Here is a 26,994-nt window from a genome sequence, read left to right as displayed (position 1 = left end):
CTTGAAAAACCAAAGTAGAAAGGAAAGAAAACAAAAGAAAGGAAGGAAGAAAAAAAAATATGAATGTGAGTTAGGTGCGGTGGCACCTGCCTATAAGCCCCACACTCAATATGTCAACTTGTAGGCCAGTCTGGTCTACATAGCAAGACCTTGTCTCAAAAACAAGCAACAAATAAGACTATTGGGAAATTTGGAAAGCTACCACACTATTCACTAACTTTGTAGAGTGGTCTTTGAGCAGCTCCTTTGATGGATTGATTCTGCCTACAGCATATTTGTCTCCAACATCTGTGCAGAGTTGTGGAATAATTTCTTCTTGGGTACAGTTAAAATATTTGTTGACTTGCCAGGCGTGGTGACACATGCCTTTAATCCCAGCACTTGGAAGGCAGAGACAGGTGGATCTCTGTGAGTTTGAGGCCAGCCTGGTCTACAGAGTGAGTTCCAGGACAGCCAAGGCTACACAAGAGCAACTGTGTCTCAAAAAAAAAAAAAAAAAAAAAAAAAAAAAAAAAAGTTGATGTAGAAACCTTGCTGGTTGCATTTGGAGAGAACTGAAGCAACCAGCAAGTCTTTGGGATGCCCAAGCTGTGGAACCTCTTCGATTTTGACTCCTAGCTCCTGGTTTTACGGATGAGAAGGAATGAAGACTGCAGCCCTGCATGCTGTGTGGTTTTGCATTGTTAACCCACGTTTGCTTGTCTGTTTCCTAATCCAAACAGAACGTCAGAAGCCATGATGCATGTAGTGTGTGTGTACTGCAGCTGGAGTGGGCCCCAGACCAGGTATTTATAGACTCCACATTAACCTTCCATCCAGTCGTCGCCTGTGCTTTGAACAATCTCTGTCTGGAACCATCCTAGAAATTTAAGACTTGCAGTCTCTGTTTCTCCTGGCTCAATCTGGTTACAACTAGCCTGTATATACACTTACGTATGTATGTTGCCATATATACATATAGGCATAAATTCTTGTAAATTTTATCGGTTATGGGAACAGCCCAGGGGAAAGTCTTAGTAAAAAGTATTCATTTACCTTCTACCTCTGCCAGTTGAAAATACTGAATCAAGACTATTGGAATCACAGCAGTTTGTTACAGATAACTGAATTTCTTAAGCCATTTACCTTTGGAAAGCTGGAAATCCTCGTATGTTGGAAGTTTATAGAAGGGCAAACTTTTGTCTGGAAAAATAAGCCATATGACTTATACCGAATTATAGTTAGTGATAGGTAGTCTGGGCATGGTGATGCATTCTTGCCATCACCCTTCTTGGGAAGTTGAGGCAAGAGGATTCAAGGTTTGAAACAGGCTGGACTGTATAGTGAAACTCTGTATTTAAAAACATAAAAATGTTATCAGGGTACAGTGAATGATTTCATCTGATGAAGAGCTTTTATAAGGGATTGGAGGCTGGTTGTAATTAGACTCTAGCATTTCATCCTCCCTCTGTCTCATCTTTAGGACGTTAGGCAATAGATATAGTTAATGTCCATTAGCCTCTTTTTCTAATCCCCTATGGTACTAGCTCTTTCAGTTTCAGACATATATGCTGCTCCAATATTAAGTACAAAGTCCACGAAGGCTTACCTTCACTCTCACCTCTCCTGCTTTTTTGGGGTGTGTAGGTGCTTGACACTGGACCCAGATGGTACATGTTTTCCCATGGTGCTGACATGGTTATTCTATATGTTAGCATTAGTCCAAAATTGAACTTCTTTCAAAGTCAGCTTTATTGATGAGATTGATAAAACTAAGAACTTTCTAAATTTAGGAAGTGTAGTTTTAAGTAAGACAAAACCATTATTCTGTTTGACACTAAACTGTATGATAAGGTAGTTCCTTAAGAAATGCCTGCCTAGAGGTGGTGGCACTCAGCACTCAGGAGGCAGAGGGAGGCAGATCTCTGAGTTCAAACCCTGCCTTGTCTATAGAGCAAGTTCCAGGACAGCCAAGGCTACACAGAGAAGCCCTGTCTCAAAAAAACAAACAGAACGGTCTAGACTACATGAGACCCTGTCTGAACCCCAAAAAGAAAAGCCAAAATCTCTCATCCTCTCATGCTGTCTGATTAGTGTCAGGTTGATTGCATCATCACTGCGCTCTGCACGTCTTCAGGAGTGGACATCCAGCCCTCAGTTGAATTTAACCCAGGAGCCAATTGTTTCCCGTCTTGATAGCAGTCTTTGCCATTTAAATAAAGATATGGTTATTTAGAGGCCAGTTTGTAATGGTGCCAGAAGGAGCTGAACCATTGTGGCTTCTGCCTTGAACTAGTGTTTGAGCCCATGATCATGTTTCAAGAGGTGTCGAATTACGACAAATCTGAGTTATTGTTGCCTATCAAAAACCTACTACACTGTTCCTTCACCCTCCCTCTACTGTATTCAGCAAAGCACTGAAATCTTGTTAATTTTGGTCTACTATATTGGAGTGTTTGGAAGCTAGGCATGATGGTTTATATTGTAATCCCAACACTCAGACTGAAGCAGGAATGCCACAAGTTTCAGGCAGGACAGAAACTACAGGGCTAGAGGTATAGTCGGATTAGTAGAGTGCCTGCCTGGCACACACAAAGCCTGGGTTTGTTTGTTCTACAGCACTACATAAACTGGGAACAGTGATGAACACCCATAATTCTGGCACTGGGAGGCATCATCCTTACAGATCAAGTTAGAGGCCAGCCTGGTATACATGAAATCTTGCTCAAAAATGAATAGTTACAATGACTGATCAAGTAAAATTCTGTCTGCTTCATTTTTAGGTTTCTTGTTTTTTGAGTTGGGTGCTTAGTTTTGCCATGGTTTTGTAGAAGCGTGGCTAGAAATAAAATGCGCTGTTTTTCTTCTCTATCATCTGGAGATCTCCTGGCATGTAAACTCCATCTCTTTTGGTTGCCCACTCTGTCCCCAGCATGCTTGCTTTTGGACTTCACCCTGTGCTCACACTTGAAACATGAGAAAACACACTGGATCCATGCAGTGCCCCATGCTGTAATCCCAGCACTCAGAATGCTGATATGCAAGAATCACTGATGGTTCAAGGCAAATCTGGGTATGCTGTAGTGAGTTGGCCAGCCTAGACTACAGAGTGAGAATCTGGTATTTAAAAAGGAGAGAGAGAGAAAGCAAGCCTTGTCTGAGAATCATCCAGTGAAGATACAAAAATTCAACAGAAATAAAGATGTGTAGGTGCTCAACGTGACAATATACTCCCACACAGTCCAGCAGTCTAGAATCTGGGGCAGGAGTCTGTCTAGTAAGACCTTGTCTGAAATCAAAAGTTACATCAGTAAGTGTCTTTCAAGTGTGAACATTGACCCAGCAGTTACGAAGTGCATGTTAACAGTGCTTTCTTACATGTGTACTTTAATAACCTTTATTAAGGACATGACCGTCTCAGGTTCAATGGCAGATGCCACTTGTCTAACACAATGAGAAAGAGTCTTGTATTTTTTTAAACCTCATGTTTGCAAGAGAGATGTGAATTGAAAGACCTGTTTTTAATTCTGTTGAGACTTTCATTCTCTGATGAGTTAGTGGTCTGCTAACTACTCTTTTTTTTTTTTTCCTTTATTATATTTTATTATAGAGAAAAGCAGTAAAGAATCTACCTCACTGGGAATGTCATCATTGCCAACTTCAGATGGATTCAACCATCCAGCCCCTTCTTCAGGGCTGAGTCCTGAGGTTGGCAGCCCTACGAGTCTTGCTCGCTCTGTCTCTGCTTCAGTCTGCGCCATCAAGCCCAGTGACCCCAATAGCATTGAGTCTATAGCTATGGAGGCTATGAAGGCTTCAGCTGAATTCCAGACAGACTCTAAGAAAACAGATCCTTCTCCTCCTCTACAGGATCTTCTTGATCTTGCTTCCTCAGCAGACCAGAGTCCAGCTATGCCTTTGCATAATTCACCTGAAGAAGCATTTGTTGCAGGCAGTGTGGAGAAATCTGCTGAAAGAAGAACGCAGGACCTCAGAGTTTATCTCCACACGAGACAGGACGCTAGTTTATCTCTCACAACTACTGGGATGCATGAGCCACAGGTATTTGTGGAGGAAAAGAGTTGGCTTTCAGAAAATCTGAACCCAAGCCAAGTAAATGGCCTTCAGCACAGAGAGGCAGGGAATGTGCAGTGTGAGGTTGGACAGCAGAGTGCTCCACATGACCAGGTATGTCTCTGTGACACGGAAGACCTTGAGCTTCAAGAGGAAAATGAACAGGACCAAGAAGATATTGTCAATTTGGAAGCTGTGTTGAAAGGAGATGAACTACAGACAAATACTCATCTTGCAAGTGCAGAGGAAAATCTTCTGGCTTCAGGACACTGCAGCTGCTCATGCTCAGAAACCCTGATGGAAGTAGAGACGGTTGAACACTCTCTGGTTGCTGTGTGCAGTTCAACAGGCAGGCAGAATACTATCATCAAGAGCCCTGATGTATCACATCCCACTTCAGATAATCCCTGGATAGAAATGGAAACATCACAGTGTAACCCCTCCTGTGAACGTGTGGAACACTCCATCTCAACACAGGATTTGCAGCCCCCAGAAGATAACATTGAAATGTCTACAATGAATAAAAAAAATGGCAGTTCCTCTTCCCCTCTAAGTAGCCATGGTCAGCCCTCTGTGGAATCAGCAGAAGAATTTTGTCCATCCGTCACAGTGGCCTTGAAAGAACTGCATGAGCTTCTGGTCATTAGCTGTAAGCCAACTTCAGAAGGTCCACCTGAAGATGCTGCCTGTCGGTCAGAGACAGGAGCTGAGAGCCAAACAAGCATTTTGGACCTTTCAGGAAGGAGGGCCCAAAGAGAGCATCTGATCCCCAGTGACCAGTACCCACAAGTCTCCTGTCTTCAGGACACCTCTGAATCAGAAAAGACAGAAATCACAGGCACCACACCTTGTACTGGGGCTGGGGTAGAAGAAGAAGCATCCACTAGCTTCAGAGGTCTGGGTGATGGCTTGTCAACTGGCAGAGAAGATGTTCCCAGATCAACTGAGTCAGTTCGGAAGAGCTGTTCTGTCGCCATAACCACAGCTAAACCATCTGATCAGTTGCATTGCACCTCAGGTGTAGAAATTTCACCCAAACTTGCAGCAGGTGGGGAGGGTGCCCATAGTCAGCCTTCTGAACATGTGCAGAATTTAGGCACAGACAGGCCGGAGACCAGCCCTGGAGCAGTGCTGCCCCTCCATGGATTGGACCCATCTGCCACACAGCCCTCATCTCCTCCCTCCGTTCTTCCACCCTTCATCTTTCCTGCTGCAGATGTTGACAGGATTCTTGGTGCCGGCTTCACTCTGCAGGAAGCCCTCGGGGCTCTTCATCGAGTTGGTGGGAATGCAGACCTTGCGCTTCTTGCTTTGCTGGCAAAGAACATTGTAGTCCCCACGTAATTGTGGGAGAGTGGGCCAGACCGTGTTCCAGTCCCTCAGAAAGCCCTTCACACAAACACACTCACCACACACACAGTATATGTAGAAACCTGCAAGCAAAATGTTGAGCCAGATTTTTTTTTTCAGCCAAAGTAATTTATGCTCTTTTGTCTGATGAATTTGTCTATTTTACTTGTTGAAATTTGGGCCTTTTAAAATGTATTGGCAGTCTGTGCATACAAAAGCTTTTAATTCTCATTAAGATGATGTAACCTGGAATAAAATGGATGGTTTTGTGTATAGCATAACATTTTAAAAATGAGTGAATGCTTTGAAAGCAGGAGCCATGAGGAGCCTGCCACCTGTGCAGCTAGGAACAAATCAGCTGCCCACTATGGCTCTGGCTGTGCTATGTGCAGAATGTGGCTTGCGACAGGAAACTGGAGAGAAATTCCGTGACTTCTGGAGTTGTATGTTTTTATTTGTGTGCTCAGGGTTAACATTTAAATAGGGTGACCGGGAGGGCTTAAAACTTGGGCTGTCTTATGTATCATAGGCTGCTGCATGGATTGATTGCCAAATACTTCATGATGGTGGGTGGGGTGTGGGGGATTCACGCTAGAGTGAAACCTGGTGCTACTTGTATTTAAAAAGGGAAGGGGAAAAAACCCTGATCATAATTCCATTTTTAAATGTCAAGGACTGTGAGTAAAAGATAATCTTAGACAAAACACTGGAATGTACTGGAGATAAGGTGTGAGGGCATCTCACTGACACCCCAACTCTCTGTGGCAAATGATGAGTCCAGGTTTAGTTCATGGGTTGGCTGCCAGGAGCCTACTGACTTTCTAAACTTATCTGCTAAGAAGTTTGTCCCATGCTCAGTCTGAGCTCTGAGCTGAGCAAGACAGTGAGGTGGGAGAGCCTTTGTCCCTGTTCCTCTTGGTGCTTGGATTGGTCAGTCTGTGAGTGTCCTTCATGACAGTGAAAATACAACTAAAGTTCTGACTACAGTGGCCTTGGTACAGTTTTCATCCCTTTCTTTCCTCAGGAGTTTCTTTTCTAAGCAGGATCTATGTTTGTGTTTACCACATTGAATTAAGAGTGGGGCAGGATGTGTAGATATGTTTATTGTGGCCTTTTTAGCATAAGCTCTCACCTTTCAAATTGCTGTCCTGTGGGCCCCACTGTGCAATAATCCCTCCAGACAGGTTTGAAAGCATCCTTTCCTGGAACATAAACTGTTGTCTTAGGTGTCTGGCAGGAATCTTTAATCTTAAGTTTCTTGAAAAAGATTTTGAAGATAATTCCTGGTTCCAGGTGAGAGTTTGCAGTTTGTTGAAATTGATTTTTTGAACTTAGCATTGACTGATTTTTGTCTAAAGTCAATCTCTCTCTCTCTCTCTCTCTCTCTCTGTGTGTGTGTGTGTGTGTGTGTGTGTCTGTCTCTCTTAAAGCTTGTTCTTTCCATTAAAATTGAAGTCATCAAGCACAGATGGGTTCATATCTCAGGAGTTTTTGAAACTTTAGGGGCACTTACAGGGATTTCTGTTCTCTGGTCCATTTCTTTTTGCCATATTGTTTGTGTGCCGAGACTCTCTTCAGTGACATAATGGCAAGTCACATGGAGTATCATGATCCTTTCTGGAATTAGGAAATCGTTGCTGGAGGCCTTGTGGTTTCCTGCTCTCCGTTGGGCACTCAGAACATCAGGCTATTCGAGTTATCTTTGAGAAGTTCTTTGTCTCGGACGAAGAGCTTGTCCACCCTTTACCTATCCTACACCAAAGATGCATGCGTGGTACACTAGGAAACTGCCCACAGGGTTCTGTCACCAACTCAGCTGGGACTGAAACAAGACCACATAGCTGTACACTGAGACCTGGTATTTGCTTTAGGGGGACGGGCTGGGCTGTATTTTAGGGTCACAAATCTTTAGGGCCACAAGTTGGGGTAGGTAGAAGAAAGCACTGACTCTTCCCAGAAGACTGTCTAATGTGTGAGCAGAAGTGGTGGCATCCATGCCCAGTGGTGCAGCTCTGACTTGATGGTGTGGATGTTTGGGAGACAGCCCTAGGTGGAGTGTAGAATACCAGTCTGAAAAAGATTGCATTACGATAGCTTTTAATGTATGTACTTGTATGTTTATTTTTAGAAGCAAATGGATAGGCCAGTAGTTACACAAATACTCTTTTTAGGAATACTTGGAATGAGTTTGACTCACTTGCCAAATATTTTTTCCTTTGGGTTTTATTTTCAACATATAGTTGCTTTTGATTTTTAAAATCTGTCAAACAATAAATAAAAGGCCAGGCATGCTGGCATACCTTTAATCTTAAAAGGCAGGCAGATCTCTGAGTTCAAGACCAGCCAGAGGTATATTAGTGATGTTCTGTCTACAAAACAATCTTTTGTCTAACACTTGTGTAAAGTTAGGAACGGATTGGCTTAAATTGAGCAATTCCAGAACAGAGGACATTAAGGAACAGCATACTAGTGGACTCTCATTGTCAGCTTTCATTTAGTCGATAATTACAGGAGTAAGATCACCTCGTAGGGAAGCCGAGAGTTCAGTAGGTGATTACAGCCATAACAGCATGGGGCGACTCCTTCACCGAACCCTGTGAGGAGGTGGTCGGTCGGCCCTTCCCTGCAGTAGTTTTCTTCATTTATGCACCAAAGAGGATTTTCTTGTAAAACTCATGCTGAAGCTGGTGTGTTGTGCAGGGCTTAGTAGCCAGACACTGTGACCGCACCTGGAGACCTGGCCAGTTCCAGATGAGCTAGTTGAGGCCCCTACACAGCCAGAGCCTTTCCCTGGCACTCTGGGCTGTAGGTAGATGTTGCTTGGCAAAGGAAGTTTAAGTAGATGGTGAGCACTGTGTGAGAACTTCGGCGTCAAAGCCGGCTCCCTCTGAGCATCTCTCCATGCAGGGAAAGGAAGACAAGGCTCACTGTATCTATCCAAAGCATTTCTCTGGCAAGAGGGCGCCTAGGAATGGGATAGGGTACCTGGCATCATGGCTTTTATGACTAGTTTGTGTAGCATTTGTTTGTTAGTCCCTCTCTACAGCTTTCTATTTCTAGTGAAAGCCATAAGAATTTGTTTCAACTTTTCAGCTCATGTCTATAAATAAATATGTAAGCTATCTCAAATATAAGGTTATTGATAAATACTTTACATAGGTTGGAAAGCAGCTTTTAATGTCTACAGATGTCTGCACGTCTGGTGGCTTTTCCTCCTACTATGTATATAATAAACTGCCTTGCAAATAGCTGTGCAAGAGTGTCAAGGCAAATTTTCCTTTATTGTTTTGTGGGTTATTTTTTTGGAGACAGGATCTTGCCATAGCCCAGGCTGGCCTCAAACTCATGGCAATTCTCCTGCCTCAACCTCTAGAACGCTAGGGTTATAGGTGCATGCCACCTTGCCCAGCTCACTCAGTGTGTTCAGATTGCTACCTGTGGTGAGCATGAACAATGTGGCTGAACTGACTGGTGTATCACTAGCAATACCACAGGGCTTTGGGAATGTGGCTGGGTAACGCTTCTACATAGTGTGTGAGGTCCCGGATTTGATCCTTACCACCAAAAACTAGTGCAAGCTAGTCTTGGGGTTTAGTGGAGTGTGTGACTGGCTAGAAAGACAGCAGCTATCATAATTTTCCTCCTGGAGGATGATGGTGTCTAATTAGTTAACAAAATATAGCATTTTGTGTTTCCTGCATTCCCTGAGGGCTGCTACTGAGCCCCTATGAGTTACATAACCCGCCTAGTGTTGGTAGAGCCACAGTAAGGACTTTAGGGCAAGCCTTTGATGTACTTGCTTTTTTTTTGTGCCTTAATTATTTTGAATAGCAGAAGCATCACATCTTGGGAGTATGGGATAAGGTTGGGCCAGCCCTCCTGGAGAGGGCTTGCCACTGGGTGTGGTCCTTGGCTCATTGTCTCTTTAATTTAGTCTTACCCTACATCAAACATTAGGTCTCCCCAGATAGGAGTTTCTGCATCCTGTGTACCAAAAGTGGTTTCTAGGTGTTTCTTGGGTTTTCTGTTGCACATTTTGTGCTATGATAGGGAGGGATCGAGTCTTAGTTCTTGATAGGAAGTTCATTCCTCCCATCAAAGCTATGCAGTATGAGCAAGAACCCATCGATTTGTTCATCAAACATTGAGTACCCCTAAAGCCCAGGAGTTGAGCAACAGCTGAACCAGACCAGAGCCTGGCCTTCAAGTCTAGGAGAAACATGAGGCAAGTTTTAACTAAGACCTGTTTTTACCTATTGGCATGCCCCCCCCCCCCGCCATGCTTTTGTTTTTGAGAAGAGATTTCCTGTAGCCCAAGCTGGCCTTGAGCTAGCGATCCTCAAGTGGCTGGGGTTGTGAGCGCATAGACACCTTCTATAATGTCTGGGTAGCATGCTTTTATTTTTAAACATATATTTGGTAGCGAGCCCACAATGGAATCAAATGCTGTAAATCTAGAGTTAGGCTTTAAAATGGTAAGGTTTTGTTTCTCTCTTTCTTTTTTTTTTTTTTTTTTTTTTTTTTCTTTTCCTTTTTCTACAGTTTTGAGGTAATGTGGCACATACCTTTAAGCTATAAGCGCAAAGCCAGTCAGGGCTACAGTGAGGAACTATCTCAAATAAGTAAAAATAAAACCAACCGCTGTGGATGCAGTGGGAGGTAGGGTGTTTGCAGAGCTACAAGAAGCCCCCAGCACTGGGCAAGTAGAGTCAAGAGATCAGAAGTTCAAGGTCATTCTAGGCTACATAGTGAATTTCAGGCCAGCTTAGGTTACATGAAACCCTGTCTCCCAAGAAAGTGGAAGGATAGTTACTGCTGTAGCTCAGTGGTAGGACAACTTTTCCTGGCATGTATAAGGCCCTGGGTTTTAGCACCCTCTCCCCAAAGCACAGCAAAGAAAAAAGAATTTTAAATAAAGAATTTAGTAGAGCTGAAAGGGTGCTGAGGAATTGATGTGGAATGCTATTGACCAGAAAGGGACAGGCAGGATAGAAGTCCAGATAGTGGAAGAGAGAAGTGAGTTACCTCCTTTCTTCAGGACCTGTGCAACACTAAGATTGGCGGGTGTGCGCCATCCTCTGCTGGGCACAGCTGCCCTGGAGTGCTGTTGGGGAGAGCAGAACTTAAGAGGCCTCTGCAGGATGTGCTATTTTAAGGCAGCTGAGTGCAGTGCGTAGAAATGGAATCCAGAGCAGGAAGAGTAGTTGAGTGATGAATGGGACAGGCAGGCAGGGTTACTTTGCAGAACTCTGCCAGCTCCACAAAACATTCTTCAACCCTCCATTTAAGGTAGCCCAACGTATGCATTCCTAAGTGTAGAAGGAAAGCAGGTTCTTAGTGATTTCTGAGCTTTACACTTAGGAAATATGCTCAGAAGTTAATCAGTAATTAGACTCGGAAGTGAGGAGGGGCTTGTGAAATGTGGAGGCTGCTAAGTTTCAGGATAACATCTAGGGAAATCTACCAAGAAAATGGCTCAACACAGGAGTTTCCTTAACTGCAGAGTTTGAACCACCAATCAGGAAATATCATGAAACAGAAGATCGGATTGCTTCTTACAGAGTTATTTCTGAGTAAGCAACTTAAGGATTTGATTGGCTAATTTGAGTAAGGACATTTTCCCCTCGGCCTGTTGAGAAGAGTTTGGTTGCCGGAAACCCGCAAACTTGAATGAGTATGTCTGTGATCTGCAGAGTAGATCCCTGTTCCTAACAGGAGCCAGCCAAATGTGTGTTCACAGATTCCTCAAGCAGACCTTATGGCCTGGAAAAGACCATGGCACCATACCATTGTACAGTGCTTAGGCTTCTGGTCTCCCCTGCCTTGGGCCTCCTGTAGTTCTGTCGAGACATCAAAGGTATCAGTTGTGTTGATGGAATCTGCTCTGCTTGCGCCTTCGATGAGAAACTATTTGTGCGTTTGTATCACATCTTCTTTTCCGGCAAGTTAGGCTGATGGCTTCAACCTTCAGCAAAGGTTCATTCACTGGTTTTCCAGCCACGGCTGGCAGATCGTAACTGGGAAACCCTCTTTTGCTTCCTGCAGTTGCCCAAGTATTATGTGGTTTTCTGGCTTTTCTTAGAGCTTTGACATTACATCTTTCGAGGTCCAGTCTGGTTGGCAAAATCTGCTTGCCAGTGGCCCAGTCATGCCCAGATGCTTTGAGAGTTGGGAAAACTCTGAAAACTTAAGAGAGCTGCACTCAGGAATCCCAGAGCTGGTCGCATTGTACTTTGGTTAGGACCTGCCTGCAGCTGAACGCACTAGATGCCTTTGAGTTTGATTTTTTTTTTCTTTGTCACACTTTGAAATGTAAGTCAGCCCTGAATAATCCAAACACTTTATTTTATTTTTCTTCTTTAATAGGAACTTTCTGAAAAAGACGTGATGTGTAAAACCTTTGATATTTAAGACAATAAAGTTTTTATCATAAGACTTTTGTTTGATCTGCTTCTTCTAAATTGAAATGTTACTTCATTCCAGTCCTTGTTTCTGACAACCTGGCCCTTTAAAAGAATTTACTGGGCCCTTTAAATTCTGGGGCAACATTGCCTGTGTGCCTGAACCCGGAAGGAGTGAGCACAGCCATGAAACTGACTTCCAGGTTGCTGAAAATTGGTTCCCTGTAGATGTAAGGTGAGCATTTTGTGTGCACAGTAGCAGAAACAACACTGGCAGTGGAGTGCAATGTTAAATAAAACTGGCCCTTCGAGCCAGCTGGAGCTCCGAATTCAAGGTGAGCCTGCTCTACAGGGTGAGTTCCCGATAGAGCTACGGTTCTCAACTTGTAGGTCTCAAACCCTCTGGGGCCAAATGACAGGAGTGTCTAAGACTATGGGGAAAACATTTTTACATTGGGATTCATAAGAGTAGCAAAATTACACTTATGACGTAGCAACAAAAATAATTTCAATGACAGGGTCACCACAACATGAGAAACTATTAAAGGGTTGAGCATTAGGGAGGTTGGGAAGCACTGCTCTAGAGCCAGGCTGCTTGCGAATGGTCCAGTCTTGCCACTTAATAGATTCAGTTTCTTCCTGTGTAAAATGAGGGTGATCAAGAGGCTGAAGAGGTGGCTCCATTGGTAAAGTGCCTGATTCACACGGATGTAGGCCCAGATTCAGGTCCCCAGGATTCCCATGGCAGGCCAACTTCAGAGCTCACTGCCTTACCGGACTGACTGGCCAGTTAGTGGGTGCTGAGGTCAGTGAGAACTTGGAGAGTGACAGAGTATGAACCTCTGTCTTCCACATGTACCCTCACATGCACATGCCATACACAAAATGATACAGTAAAGACCAACCAGGTTAATACATAAAAGGTACAGAAAGAACACACTCAGGAGCCGAGTGCTGTGGCGCACGCCTGTGATCCCAGCACTCAGAGGCGGGCAGAAATGTGAGTTTGAGGCCAACCTGCTCTACAAAGGGAGTCCAGGACAGCCAAGACTACACAGAGAAACCCGGTCTCGAAAAACAAAACACACATGAGATCAATGTTTCAGGGAAATGAGATGCCAAGTGCCTTTTCCAGATGCTGGTGGCTTGGTAGTCATTTCAAGTCAGACCAGGTGCCATGTCACTTCTGAGCTCATGTCATTGGCTGGAACTGGGTCACATGGCCACGTCAGCCTGTAAGAGGGGCTGTGAAGTCACAGTCTACTTGTTTGCTTTGAGTGTGGGGTGGGTATGGTCTCTTTAATTCTTTCATGACATTTATTCTGTAAGGTGTGTGTGTGCATTCCAGGGTATGTATATGGAAAGCGGGGGGAGTCTTGTGGCAGCCTGTTCTTTCCACACTGTTGGCCCCAAGGACAGAACTCAGGTTGTTGAGCTTCATGACAATACTGCTGAGCTGTCTCGCCAGGCTGTTGTTTGGTTTTGAGTGAGGATTTCGGTATATACCCCAAGCTGGCCTCAAACCTGCCTAAGCAGCTTGAGCATGGAAATTACAGGCATGTACCAGCATATCTAGCCAGGAAATTGATTTTTTTTTTTTTTTCAAACAAGATTTCTCTGTGTAGTCCTGGAATTATGTAGACCAGGCTGGCCTTGAACTCACAGAGATCCTCCTGCCTCTGCTTCTAGAGTGTTGGGATTAAAGGTGTGCACCAACCGGTTAGAAATGCTTGTGACCTACAAGTCACACACCAACATTGACTTTCCAGCTTTTCCTGTGGCCTTGAACTTGAGCTTATATCTAATTTGCTACAGGAAACAGTTTTTCCATGTGCTTTGCCCTCTTATTTTTTGAATTTTAGAATTTATGTGTATGAGTATTTTGCCTACATGTATGTGTGAGTATGCCACAGACATGCCTGGTGCCCTCAGAGGTCAGAGGAAGGCATCCAACCCTCTGGAGCTATAGTTACCCATGATTGTAAGCTGCCTGTGGGTGCTGGTGGGTGTAGGAACTGGATCCAGTGAGCTGCAAAAACAGCAATTGCTCTTAACTGCTGAGCTGTCTCTCCAGGTGACATGGATCTCCATTTTTCTTCCCTGTCAGTTTCTTCCTTGATCAATAAACCAGGTGACACCAAATCTCACCTTGGCAATACACTCTATTAATTAGCCCAGGCTAACACTGCTATAATAAACCTGCCCTGACAATGGAGCCAAACCTTACTTCAGTACTAGTACAGTGTAGGTTTGTGGAAGGGGAGGGAAAGAGGGCTGGCTCCTCCCTCCCCTCCCTGCTGCTGTTCATTTCCATGGGGTTCTTCAGTTGCCCCATCCTTTGCTCTGTTGGAGATAGTAGAAGTAAGGCAGGTTGGGTAAAGTGAGGTGTGGACCAGAAATAGTTATCTGGCCACAATCAGCAGAAAAGGGACACGGAGATTAGCTAGTGCCTAATAGTTGTGGGCTCTCCGAGCCTGTAATCCTAGCATGGGTTAAGACTGGAGGATTGCACTGAGTTCCAGGTCAGACTGAGCTAGAGTCTCTTAGGGAGAAAGGAATTGGCCAATACCATGTCATAGCATATCAGTTCTGTCACATCTGATTGGCAAGTAGCAGACTTGAGTTGACTCCTAACTACTCAGCTGGGCATGGTCTCATGCCTGTGTTTCCAGTGCTCAGGGAGGCCAAGGCAGGCAGATCTCTATGAGTTCAAGGCCAGCTTGGTCTACAAAGCAAGTGCAGGACAGCCAAGGCTGCACAGAAACCCCCTGTCTGAAAAACAAAAACCAAAAAAAAACCAAAACCAAAAACAACAACAACAAAAAACAAACCCAACTCTGTACTCAAAAACTAAAACTCACAATTTGGACCTGCTGTTTTGTTCTTTGACATAGGATTTTATGTATCACAGCCTGGCCGGTTTTGAATTCCTGATCTTCCTGCTTCTACTTCCAGAGTTCCGGGATTACAGGGATGCACCCCCTCCCCCCCGCCAGCTTCAGAACAGTTTGGAGTTGAGTTTCTTATGGTTGAGTTTTCAAGACAACTCCATTCCTATCTCGAGGCTTCTAAATGATGTGTTTAATTAATTCATTTTAAGCAGGGTCTTCTCTGTTCTAGGCTGACCAAGAGAGAGATGTAACTGAGAATGACCTTGAACTTTTGATCCCCCTGCCTCAACCTCCCTAATGCTAGCATTGTAGGTGTTTCCTGCTGTACGTAGTTTATGTAGTGCAAGGGATCGAACCCAGAGCCTCCTGTATGTTGGTCATGCACTCTACCAATCCCAGCTCTTGCATATTTTTTCAAGGTAATGCTGAGGCAGTATTTGCCTAGCACTAAATACCCAGCACTGTAGAGAATGGTATAGACTTGAAATGCCAGGGGAGTACCTGTCAGAGGACTAGGGCAGAAATCCACATACACAGTTGTTTTAGAAAACCTGTGTTAAATGTGGGCTGGGTCGTAGCATAGTTGGTAGAGTGCCTACTAGCAAGCATGAGGGAGGCCCTGAATTCGATCCCCAGCACCACCATCAAATCGGGCATGCTGGTATATGCCCACGGTCCCAGCACTGGAGAGGTGTGAGCTGGAGAATCAGAATTCCAAAGTCATCTTCTGCTCGGCTACACAGCAAATCTAAGGTCACCCTGGGCTACATGAGACTAACAGCAAAAATGTGTTGCAAGCAGAAGATAGGGCTATCTCTCAGAAGAGGGCCAGCTCTATCCCAGATACTGCTCCTTTGTTTAGGGTCATTCATGTACTCGTGGGATTAGCCTGCCACCTGTCTATCTGTGAGGTCCCTTGTGCATGTGCTCATGGGATTGGCCAGCTACCTGTCCTTATCTATGAGGTCCCTCCCTCCTTGTTTTCCCTCTTCTACCCCAGACGAAGAAGTTCTTGAGCTGGAAGCACCCCATGTCCTTGCACCCTCTGAAAAGGAAGCGGCAGGGACCCACCTGTACTCCTCTCACACCCTAAACCCAGCTGACCGTAAATCCTGTTGGTGCCACCCAACATGGCTGATCATGGCTCAGATCTGTCATATCAACCAGCAGGGCCCTCCTCCATGCCTCCAATAGGCCCCTCCCTCAGAGGGCAGCACAGAACCTTCTTAATGTCTCTGAGGCCCCTTTAATCCTCTGCTGTCACCCCGTCCCCAACTCCCTCCCTTGATCCAGGTCTAAGCCATACCTGGCTGCCATGTTCCTGAATATGTCTTCTTGTTTCCTCCTACCCCCAGGGCCTTAGCTCCCACCATTCCTCAGCCTGAAGTGTACTTACTCTTCCTACTGTCCTGGTCTTCTTCTTTTTTTTTTTTTTTTTTTTGGTTTTTCAAGACAGGGTTTCTTTGTATATCCCAGGCTGGCCTGGAACCCAGAGATTCACCTGCCTCTGCTTCTGAGTGCTTGGATTAAGGCATACGCTACCACTGCCTGGCTCACCTTCTTGGCTTTTTCTAATTTGTTCCAGATCTTTAAACAAAAGTCACCCTTGGCATTCTGTGGCTACTTTACCAGATTCGGAGCTGCTTCCCTTTTCCGTGTCATTTTCTTTTTTTTTTTTCTCCTTAGGACTGACCATCTCTCACACAGTCTAAAATCCCCTCCCAGCTTTCTAAGGGGCTGGGAATCAAACAGAGGGCTCCGTGCATGGTAGGCAAACCCTCCAACCAACTAAGATCCCATGATTCAAGTGAATAAATTCATGAACACAGTTACACTGCCTCAGTTTCCTCATCTCAAAGGCCCGATGGGTTGTGCCATAGGTGGGGTGACAAAGCTCGTGACAGAACAGTGCCTGTCTGAAACCCAGCCAGACCCGTGGGCTTGGTTCGCAGGTCTAGAAGTGAGACCCAGGAGGACTGCTGGCTTGGAATGCAGCAGACTTAGACAGCATCGCCAAGCTTAGTGAGTCTGAGGGCGTCCGTGTTAAGTAGCTTTCACCACACCTGCTTAAGGACTAACTGAGAAGACGGGAGGGCAGCTCTGTGATCAGTTGTATAGCTCTGTATCCATTCCCTCATCGAAGGAAAGGCCCAAATCAGGTGTGAAGCACCTCAGCCTCACAGTTGTTCTCTGCATTTAAAAAATAATAACTTAATTTTATGTGCATTAGTGTGAAGGTGTCAGATCTCTTGGAACTGCAGTTCCAGACAGTTGGGAGCTGCTATATGGGTGCTGGGAATTGAACCCAGGTCCTTTGGAAGAACAGCCAGTGCTTTTAACCATTGAGCCATCTTTCCAGCCTTTTGTTCTCTGATTGTGTACTTCCAAGTCCAACTTAAAAAAAAAAATTATGAGCCAGGTGGTTGTAGGCATATTTTTCTAGCCATTTTAGTTGGGTTCTTATATCTACCACCTTTTCCACCCCAATCTCTTCCAACGCTCCCCAACACTAGGTAGGTAAAAAAGAATGTTAGAGGGGAAAGGGGCCGTAGACCTCTTTACACTACTTCCTGCTGATCAGGGTCCTCGGGGTTCTAGGGGCAAGTCCAATCTTCTTCCTCAGACTATCCAGCAATCCAGCAGTAGCAAACACAGCAGGGAGCAGCAGCAGTGGGGCAGGGTGGGGGGAGGCAGCAGCAAGGGGAGGCAGCAGCCACATGCTCTCCCTGGCAGCTCAGGTTTGTATCTTCTCAAGAGTTCCCAGAACTAAACTCTCTGCATCTGACAAAAATCATGCCCCTGCCGGAGCGTGAGAGACATTACAGTTAGCTGTCGTAAACAATCTGAAGCAGCCCGTATCCCACACCTGGGACTGAAACACAAACATAGTCACATAACATAAATGGGTTTTAAAAGAAACCAAAATTCTCACTACATTTCTCCCTTTTAATCCAAAAAAATGGCTTTTTCTCTAACATTAATAAACTAAATACAATAAGAACAATTATGAGAACTATCAGGTAAGAATTACATTCACAATGTCCATTCCATTTGTATTTGGCAACCTTGGAGATAATATTCCACTATCAATCCTGTCTTGGTGAATCCAAAGTTTTGTACCTAAATCATTTTTTAAAAAGATTTATGTATTTATTTATTTATTTATTTACACATTGTTCTGTCTGCATGTACACTTGCACGCCAGAAGAGTGCACCAGATTTCATTATAGATGGTTGTGAGCCACCATGTGGTTGCTGGGAAATAAACTCAAGACCTTCAGAAGAGCAGCCAGTGCTTTTAACCTCTGAGCCATCTCTCCAGCCCCCTAAATCACTTTCTTCTCATAACTTGCATTTATCAAGTTATGAGATAAACATCTTTTTATACCCTAAAACATTTTCTTAGATCCTAAACAACTTAAACTTTTATGTCTTTAATCTCAATAAGGAAAACTGTAGGACTATAACTATCTAGTCTTCAGCCCTATCAGAGACCTGAGAACAGGAAGTAAAGAGCAAGCAACTTCCAAAACTATAGAAATGACAGAGACTGCTGGCTGCCTGCACAGACACCCAAGATTCCTCTGCAATGTTGGGCGTCCAATCTTTGGCCTGTAGGCCCAGAATATCTGACAGACTTAATCTGAAAGCAGGAATTTTGAAAGGACTGGCCTACCTTGTCTCTGCAAAGTTGGACAGTTGACTTTCCAGTGTCCTGTGTGTCCATAGTTTGGACAGCATGTTGTCAGCAGTTTTTTGCCCAGTGGCTAGCTTTGCCACGTTTGAAGCAGACTCCACGTGGAGGTCTTTGGTGCCCATCGTCTTCTTTGAAGTAGACTGTAATCTTGCCAGGAGCAGATGTGTCTCTCTGTCAGAAAAGCCTTTTATTATTAGAACATCCTAAGGGGCTGGAGAGATGGCTCAGTGATTAAGAGCACTGGCTGCTCTTCCAAAGGACCAGGGTGCAAATCCCAGCACCCACATGGCAGTTTACAACTGTCTGAAACCCTGGTTCCTGTAATGTCCACCCTGGAACAGACATTATATCTATAATATATCTGAATAGACAAACGTTGCTTGTTTCTAAGCTACTTATTATCTGATAACTTTGAAAACATATACAAGAGACTAAAGCTTATTTCTCTAATTAACTAAACAAGTACCTAACATGACTACAAGTTTGATTACTTATAGGTGACTACTAACTTACATTTTTAATTATCCCAAATAGTTTACTATTTGGTAGCTTTCAAGGACTAGAACTTTGCATCAAAGTTTTAAATGAGTTGCATATATACAATACAGTAAGCAAGAATTGAAAAAAATAACCTTAAATAATTTTATTTTTTATTATTATTTTATTTTTCTAGACATGGTTTCTCTGTGTGGTCTTGGCTATTCTGGAAACACTTTGTAGACCAGGCTGACCTCAAACCCACAGAGATCCACCTGCCTCTGCCTCCCTGAGTGCTGGGGATTACAGGCGAGCCCCACCACGATCGGCTACACAACCTTCAATTTCTATCAATGTACAATAATCCATACCAATGTAAAATATTTGAGAATAGTTGCTGCTCTTTAGTCTAAAAGGAGATACAATAGCCCACCTTTTATCCTGTTGTCCCTACATCCCCCTCGCTTTTTTGTTTTGTTTTGTTTTACTTTTTTATTTATTCCCTCTCCTCCTCTTACCCTCTCTCACTAGATCAGAGAGAAAGGGGGATAGTGGGGAGGAAGAGAAAGAAAGAAAGAGATCCCTGATTCTAACCTCTTTTACTTTGTTTTCTCTCTGACCATGACCAACAACAGCTTGTAACCAATCCTGCTAAATGACAACAAACCTCATAACCCACCAAAGGACAAAAACCCACCCACCCCACCTTTTGGGAATGGGGACACCATGTTCTTAAAATTACTTCATGCTGTCTGGGGCTGAAGGCATCTTTTGGGGACCCTTAGAAAATTGGGATATTGGCCAAGTCCTGGGAGAGCTAGCTGTGTCTAGTCTCTGTGGGATGGAGAGTTCAGGGTTTAATTGAAGCCCTGCTGAAACGGTGTGAGAGGCTGGGCCGTCTGAACTAGCCGTTTTGAAGTTGACCTGGAGGCCAACACTTGGGGAAATAGTAACTAAGGCAGTCTGTGAGCTATTTGGTTTGTCTTCATTGGTGCCTGGTCTTTCTGCTCTGAAAACACACAAACTTTTAAAGGTGACAGTATAGGTACATTCTGCATTAACCTATGTATGGAATGTGTGCTGTGCACAAATTAGCTAAAGATTATTTTCTGCTCTCTGTTTGAGCAGGTGAAAGGTATCTATCAACTTCATAAGTCCTTTTGAACTGTAACAGAAATCTCCGTTCATGCTGTAGGAAAGGATGGCATAGACTAGTAAGTCACGAGGACCAGGCAGCCAGAAAGATTCATTAGCTTTGCAGAGATATTCATATCTCAGCCAGCAGAAGGTCTTTCTTGGTTAAATCTAATCATTATAAGTTTTGATGGTAACTATATATTTTTCATTCCCTGTAGAAACATAAAGAAAACCGCACCCCAACACAAAACCATTGCAAACTTTCATCCTGATGTTAACACATCCTCATAGTATGTGGGTTTATTTAATCCCACAGTTTTTTTCTATAACCCACTGTCTCTCAGCTGCTGTTGTTCCTTTTTCATTAAGATTAAGAAAATTTAAAGTTAACAAAGCACCATTCATTTAGTCTTTCCCTAGGGGTCTGTACTCTTGTTTTTTGTTTAATCAGCATCTCTTTTAAAGTACAATTAGATCTTTCTACAGCTGTTTGTCCTGTAGGGTTGTGTGGTATAGCCATAATGTGTTGTGTATTGTAATATGCAAAGGATAAATACGCAGGGGCATTCTCAGTCTTAGTTTGTGCGGCTAGCCTCATAGTTGCCATTATTTCCAGTAAGTGTGTAATTACGCGATCAGCTTTCTCAGAACTCAAAGCAGTTGTTCGTTGAAAGCCCGGGTGTGTATCAATAGTATGGTGCACAGACTTCAGTTTTCCAAATTCTGCAAAACGAAACGTATCCATTGCCAGATTTCATTTCTTTTGGTACCCCTAGGGTTCCTTCCAATTGATAATGGAGTTTGGTTATGTAGAGAACAGGTAGGACATTTTCTTTCTTTTATATGTGTGTGAGTGTGTGTGTGTGTGTATGTGTGTGTGTGTCATGGTTTCTCTGTGTAGCCTCAGCTATCCTGGACTCACTTTGGAGACAAGGCCTGCCTTTATAGACCAGAGATCTGCCTGCCTGTGCCTCCCTGATTTCCTTGTACCAATGGACCTGGCAAACCTGTATGAGACCAAATATCGGTGATATATAATGGATAGTTTCTATTTCTGATTACCTATTTATTGCAGTTGCATAAATGACAAAATTAATTCTGAATTATCAGGAATAAATTCAGCTGTTTATACATGCAAAACAACTCTTTCTGCATATTGAGAGTCAGTAATTACATTAAGAGATTCAGAGCCAGGCCCAGGGTTCACAGGGATACCTTGTCTTGAAAAAAAAACAAAACAAGAAAAAGAGATTCAGGAAAGTCTAATAATACCATAAGGAGTGCATACAACTCTGAGTTTTCAGCTTAAGTATTATATGGGCTTTGGATCATTTTGCTTATTTTATCTGATTTACAGCCTGCGATTCCCAACTTATTTGTCTCAGTATAGAATGTAGATGCTTTAGGAATTGCCGTTCCCTTTACAATAGATGGGAAAATCAGTTCTTTATTAAACTGTAGATGCTTGCTCTTAGGATACTTGTTATTAATTTCTCCCAAATAGTTACTACAAGCTCTTTGCCAGTCTTCATTGATTACCCATAATGACATAATCTCAGCATTAAGAAAAGGCACTACAATTTTGGTCAGGTCTATTCCTGACAATTGGTATAGTCTTATTCTCCCTTTTATGATTAATTCAGAAACCTTTTCTATGGACATGTTTAATTTTTTATTTCATTTATGTGATAAGAAAATCCATTCTTTAATACTGTCTTCTCTTTGCATAATGAGCCCAGTAGGAGAATGAGTTGAAGGCAAAATGACCAAAATACAATCAAGTTTAGGATTATTTCAATCCACTCATGGGTCTTACATGTCTCTGTTCTAGCTGAGTTAACTCTCTTTCTTCGTCAGCTGGAACTATAGGTTTGTGCCACTCTCCCTGGCTTTGAAATCCTTTCTTCTGTGTCATTGATTTAGAAACCAGGGCAAGTGACTCGCCTGAGGCCCTGGCATGAATCAGCAGCAGGTTTTGATTTTTGATGCCTTTGACTCAGAGTCTCATGTGCGTCCCACATGACAGGGAACTGTTGTGCAATGAAGGAATGGCTTTCCATTCCAGCTTCCTCACTCCCGGCAGCAGAGCTCGACTAGGTCTCCCGGAGCCATTGCTCGTTATAGTTCTTTTTGAATCTTTATTTTTATATGTGTGAATGTTTTTTGCCTGCGTGTATGTCTGCGCTCCATGTGCGTGCTTGGTGCCCCTTAGAGGCTAGAGGATGTCAGAGCCCCTAGAATTACAGTTAACAGATGTTGGTGAAACGCCCTGCTGGTGCTGGGGATTGAACCCAGGACCTCTGGAAGAGCAGCCAGTGCTGAGTCATCTCTCCAGGCCTTCACCCGGTTTTTGACAGGATAGATCCTGTGTCTAAGCTCCAAGCGTGGTACAATGCCTGCCAGGCCACACCAGTGGTCTCGTCCCTCTCCTTCTAGACAAACACATACCCTGCACACCTTGAGGAGCTGGTCGGCAGTGAAAACATATTTCTCCAAAAGTTGTAAAATGTTGATTTTTTTTTTTTTTTTTTTTGAGACAGGTGTTTCTGTGTAGCCTTGGCTGGCCTTGAACTCACAGAGATCCGCCTGCCTTTCCCTCCTTTAATTAAAGGTGTAGGCTACCCCACCTGGTTACTTTTTATTTTTTAATTTCTTGTATATGGGGAGGCCAGAAGAGTGTCAGACCTCCTGACACTAGAGGTCTGAGCTGGTGTTCATTACCTGTCGTTGTAAGCCAATATTGGTGCTGGGACCTCAACTCCAGGTCCTCTATAAAAGCAGCAAGCACTTCTGACTACTGAGTCCGGACTCTCACACCCAGCACCATATAAATTAGATGTGATGGCGCCTATCTGCCATTCCAGCCCCTGGGAAGATCGGAAGTTAGAAGTATTCCTCACATCACAGGGGCTTCAAGGAGAGCTTGGGCTACATGCATTGTGATACACTTCCATGTGATACATGGGAAGGCAGAAGCAATTTAGATTAATTGGTGAAAGGCAGGCCAATGGGAGACCCTGTCTCAAGGGAGGTGGACAGTGTTCCTGAGGATGACACGGTAAGTTGTTCCGTGGCCTCCATGTGCGCGTGTGTGCACTTACACACACGCGAGCACACACACACACACACACACACACACACACTCACACTCACACTTTGAGTCTGGGGGCTGGAGAGATGGCTCAGCGGTTAAGAGCACTGTCTGCTCTTCCAGGGGCCCTCAGTTCAGTTCCCAGCAACCACACGGCGGCTCACAACCATCTGTACTAGGATCTGATGCCTTCTTCCGGCCTGCAGGAGTACACAGAACACTCATATACATAAAATAAATAAACCTTAGAAGCTGACTCTGTTCCGAGTCCCAAACACGGAGCGGCGCTCGTTGGAACACGGTGCAGAGCAGGTGGCTCGATGCGGGGAGTAACCACTTAGCTTGTTGGTTATACTGTGGTCTTCGCGGTTCTCATGGACCAGGCTTGTGTCTCACAGGTCAGGGCCCGTAGGCAGCCTGGGTGGGAGGGCTGGAAGGGGAGTCATTCATTCCTGCTGACGATCCTCCTCCTCCTTGCCACAAACACCTCTGGGCACCTGTCTCTCTCTCTTTCATCATTTAATGCAATGTGTCCTCTGCCCTTAATCTTTCCTTTACCTAGGCGACAAATACAACCTTGATCCCCAACCGTCCTTCTTTTGCTTTCTACCCAATTCCACTTTAACTCTTATTTTCCTGAATTCAATATAAATGTATTTTATTTTTGTCTTTTGAGACAGGGTTTCTCTGTGTAGCCTTGGCTGTCCTAGACCTGCTTTGTAGAGCAGGCTGGCCTTGAACTCACAGAGATCCACCTGCCTCTGCCTCCCCTAGTGCTGGGATTACAGGTATGCATCACTTTGCCCAGCAATTCAATATAAATTTGAAAAACACCCTGGCTTTCGTTGCTATAGAGACTCTGCTTTTCTTCATAAACGTTAGAGCAAGCCCTCAGGGTGGCCTGCTCAAACAGTCTACAGCACATAAAACGGGTCCTGGGTTCAGAAAAACACACCCGTGATTCCTGGAGTCCTAGTCTAGATTCTGTGGAAAACACTTGGTTCAAGTTGATCCTGGTAGTGTGTGTATGTATGTACTAGGAGCCGGAGGCAGGAGGGTTGCCTCAAGTCCAAGGCCGGTGTGGGTTGTGTATCAGATTCAAGGCCAAGAAGAGCGAGAGGGAGACCCTGACTCAAAAACTAGTGCTGATCTGGTGGTTGTGATTGTACATGCCCTTAATCACAGTATTGGAGGGGCAGGTGGGTCACTGTGAGTTTAAGGTCAGCCTGGTCTGTATAGTGGGTTCCAGGCCAGCCAGGGTCACGGAGTGAGAACTGTTTCAGAGAACCAAAACAAAACAAAAACAGTTCTGAAATTATACACATGGCTTAATGTTTTTGCTTGGTGTTTTTTTTTTTTTTTCTTCTTGTTTTGTTTTGGTTGCTTGTTTTTTGAGACAGGGTCTCTCTCGGTAGGTAGCCCAGGCTGGCCTACAATTCACTGTGTGGCTGAGAACGGCTTGCAACTCCTCCTGGTCCTCCTGCCTCCACTTCCCAGGTGTTGAGGTAACGGGTGTGCACCGCCTGGCTAACACTTGATTTCAACATGGCTAGTACTGGGGTCGGCTGCCCCCTCAGGGCCCAGGGGGTCAGGAACACAGGCACCCCAGAGTCCCTTTCCTTTTCCAGAGTTTATTTTGTCCCCTTATATAGTCCTTGAGGACCCAAACTTTAAAACAATCATCGAATTTGGGCTCTCTTTGGAGGTCTGGTAAAGGGTGGGTGTCTTCTTTTCGTAGGCTGTAGAATTAGTGCTTCCAAGGATGAATTTAGGAATGAGTTAGCCTCAGCAGACACTATTAAAAAAACTAGGGAGCCAGAGGTGAGGATTTCAGTGTCCAAGTTAAAAAATGGTCTTATTGTTCTGTGAGGGTATGTCTATTTTGGGACCAAACTTAGAGAAGTGACCAGAGAGACAGAACCCAGGTGTAGACTTGGTGAGTATGGGCAGGGTGTGAGTCCTATGACTTGTTCTGCTGGACCCCAGGCTGAGGGAGTGAAGCCCTTCGTGGCACAGGGTAGAGGAAGACGTCTTAGCTACTTTTCTGTTGCTGTGATGAATCACCATGACCAAAGCTACATGGCCGTGGTGGTGGTGGTGGTGGGGCTTTATTTAGCTTATATATCCTGAATTACCACCTGTGGTGGAGGGAAGCCAAGACAGGAACTCAAACCAGGCGGGAACCTGTAGGCAGGAGCTGATGCAGAGGCCCTGGGGTTAGTGGGGAGTGCTGCTCACTGTCTTGGTCCCCCTAGCTTGCTCAGCCTGCTCTTTCACAGACCCCAGGACCCCCCAACCCCACCCCCCATGGGATGGGATGGTATTGAGGGACCACTCAGGAATGAGAAAAACAACTGTGATTATTTGAATTGAAGCCAGGTGCAGAGAGCTCTTGAAGGGCAGGGTGAACTGTTCTGAGAAAAACCATAAACAACCAGCTATAGACTACCTACAACCAGCTGTAAACTATCTACAACCAGCTATAGACTATTTTCATGCTATTCTTGCTGACCAATCAATGTATAGAGCAAAAGTGGTCTGATTTTCAGGTACAAAAACCCTGTGCTTCGCATGTTTGGGGTCGTCTCCTGTCTTTGGAGGGGCGACCTTATCGGGATTGGAATAAACCTTGCTTTTGCATCGAGTTGTGGTCTGTGAGTGTTTCTGGGAAGGGCGCAATCCTGAGCTCCTGAGCTGTGAGACTCCAGGTCTTACAGTATCACCTAGAAGGGACTGCTCCCACCTCTCCCCAAACAATCACTAATTGAGAAAATGTCCTACAGGCCTATCTTCCGGAGCCGTATTTTCTCATTGAGTTTCCCTCCTCTCTGATGACTCTAGCTTGTGTCCCTGGGCAGAGTTGACATAAAACTAGCCAGAATGGAGGGTGTGAGAGCTGATAGGGAAGAAGGGTTTGCTTTGGAGGTAGGAAAGCCACTAGGGGTTTGCAACAGCCTGAAGTTAAGGACTGGACTTTGAGAATGAGTTGCTGCGTTGGGGAGGTTTGGAGGGCTGAGCTCTGGAGTTAGGCCAAGTTTGGGTGCTAGAGTCCCTAAGCCGTCCAAACCCCTGAACCCTGGGGTGTGCGTGGAGGGGTTGGAAGGGATAGGTAGGTGTCTTTGACAGGCCTGGCCTTGTCTCCAGAGTCTCTTAAGTATGCTGGCATGTCTGGGGTCCCTCGTGGGCAAGTGTGAGGAATGCCAGAGTTGGAATGAGGGAGGGGCCCTGTCTGTGCGGGTTCTGAGTGGGGGTGAGGTCTCCAAGGAGTTGGACAGGTCCTGGAAGGAGGGTCTTTAAATGTTGCAGGGAAGGGAAGCGGAGGAAAGGGGGGAGTTGTGGCAGTTTCCAGGCCTGTAAGGGCCCTGCTGAGATGGTTGAGATGGGGGGAGGGGCATGACAACACGGCCTCTCGGAGGAGTTGGGAGAGGGCCCGGGTCTGTGAGCAGAGCAGCTCTGGAGATCTGCGTGGTGCGGGGTGGTGGGAGTGAGGCCAAGATTTCGGAGAGCCAGGGAGTTCGAGTCCCGAGTCTCTGCGATGCGGGGTCAGTGCGATCCCTTTCCTGAGACGTCGCGGGCCTGCGTGGTCGCGGCTGTGTGAGTCCCCGGGTCTCTGCGCCCGGATCGAATCCCGGTCTATGAGCTCCCAGGTCGCCGCGGCCCCGGGTCTCCGCAGCTCCGGGCCTCGGAGGAGGCGGGCCCGCCGGTGCCCGCGGTCCCTCCCGGCCGGGGCTGGCGCCGCCCCGCCTGACATCAGTTCCTGCGGCCGCACACGGCCCGCGTCTCCTTCCCGGCTCCGCGCTCGGGAGGCGCCGGCAGCGGCGGAGCGAGGCCCGGGCGAGGCGAGGCGAGGCGAGGCGAGGGCGGCGGGCGCCGGGGCCCGCGGCCGGCACGACGGAG

At 45.2% G+C, this 26,994-nt stretch overlaps 1 protein-coding gene across 4 annotated transcripts in view; it reads left to right on the top strand.

The window, feature by feature from the left end:
• The window catches only part of Ddi2 (DNA damage inducible 1 homolog 2), a 44,566-nt gene extending 32,728 nt beyond the window's left edge, over positions 1-11,838 (top strand). For 2 of the 4 annotated variants that reach the window (XM_055610813.1, XM_055610812.1), the window contains exon 9: positions 3,590-11,838. In XM_055610813.1, the coding sequence (XP_055466788.1) occupies positions 3,590-5,397 (1,808 nt within the window). In that variant the 3' untranslated portion in view covers positions 5,398-11,838. Of the gene's footprint in view, positions 1-722; positions 786-3,589 lie in introns of those variants that run through there. The other 2 variants (XM_055610815.1, XM_055610814.1) reach the window with 2 other exon arrangements.
• Positions 11,839-26,994: the final 15,156 nt, after the last annotated feature.

This window comes from Psammomys obesus, unplaced genomic scaffold, assembly GCF_907164565.1.
Source record: "Psammomys obesus unplaced genomic scaffold, mPsaObe1.curated_primary_1811, whole genome shotgun sequence".
NCBI lineage: Eukaryota > Metazoa > Chordata > Mammalia > Rodentia > Muridae > Psammomys > Psammomys obesus.
Note: the sequence above shows the minus strand (reverse complement) of the source record. Positions and strands in the feature narration are given on the sequence as shown.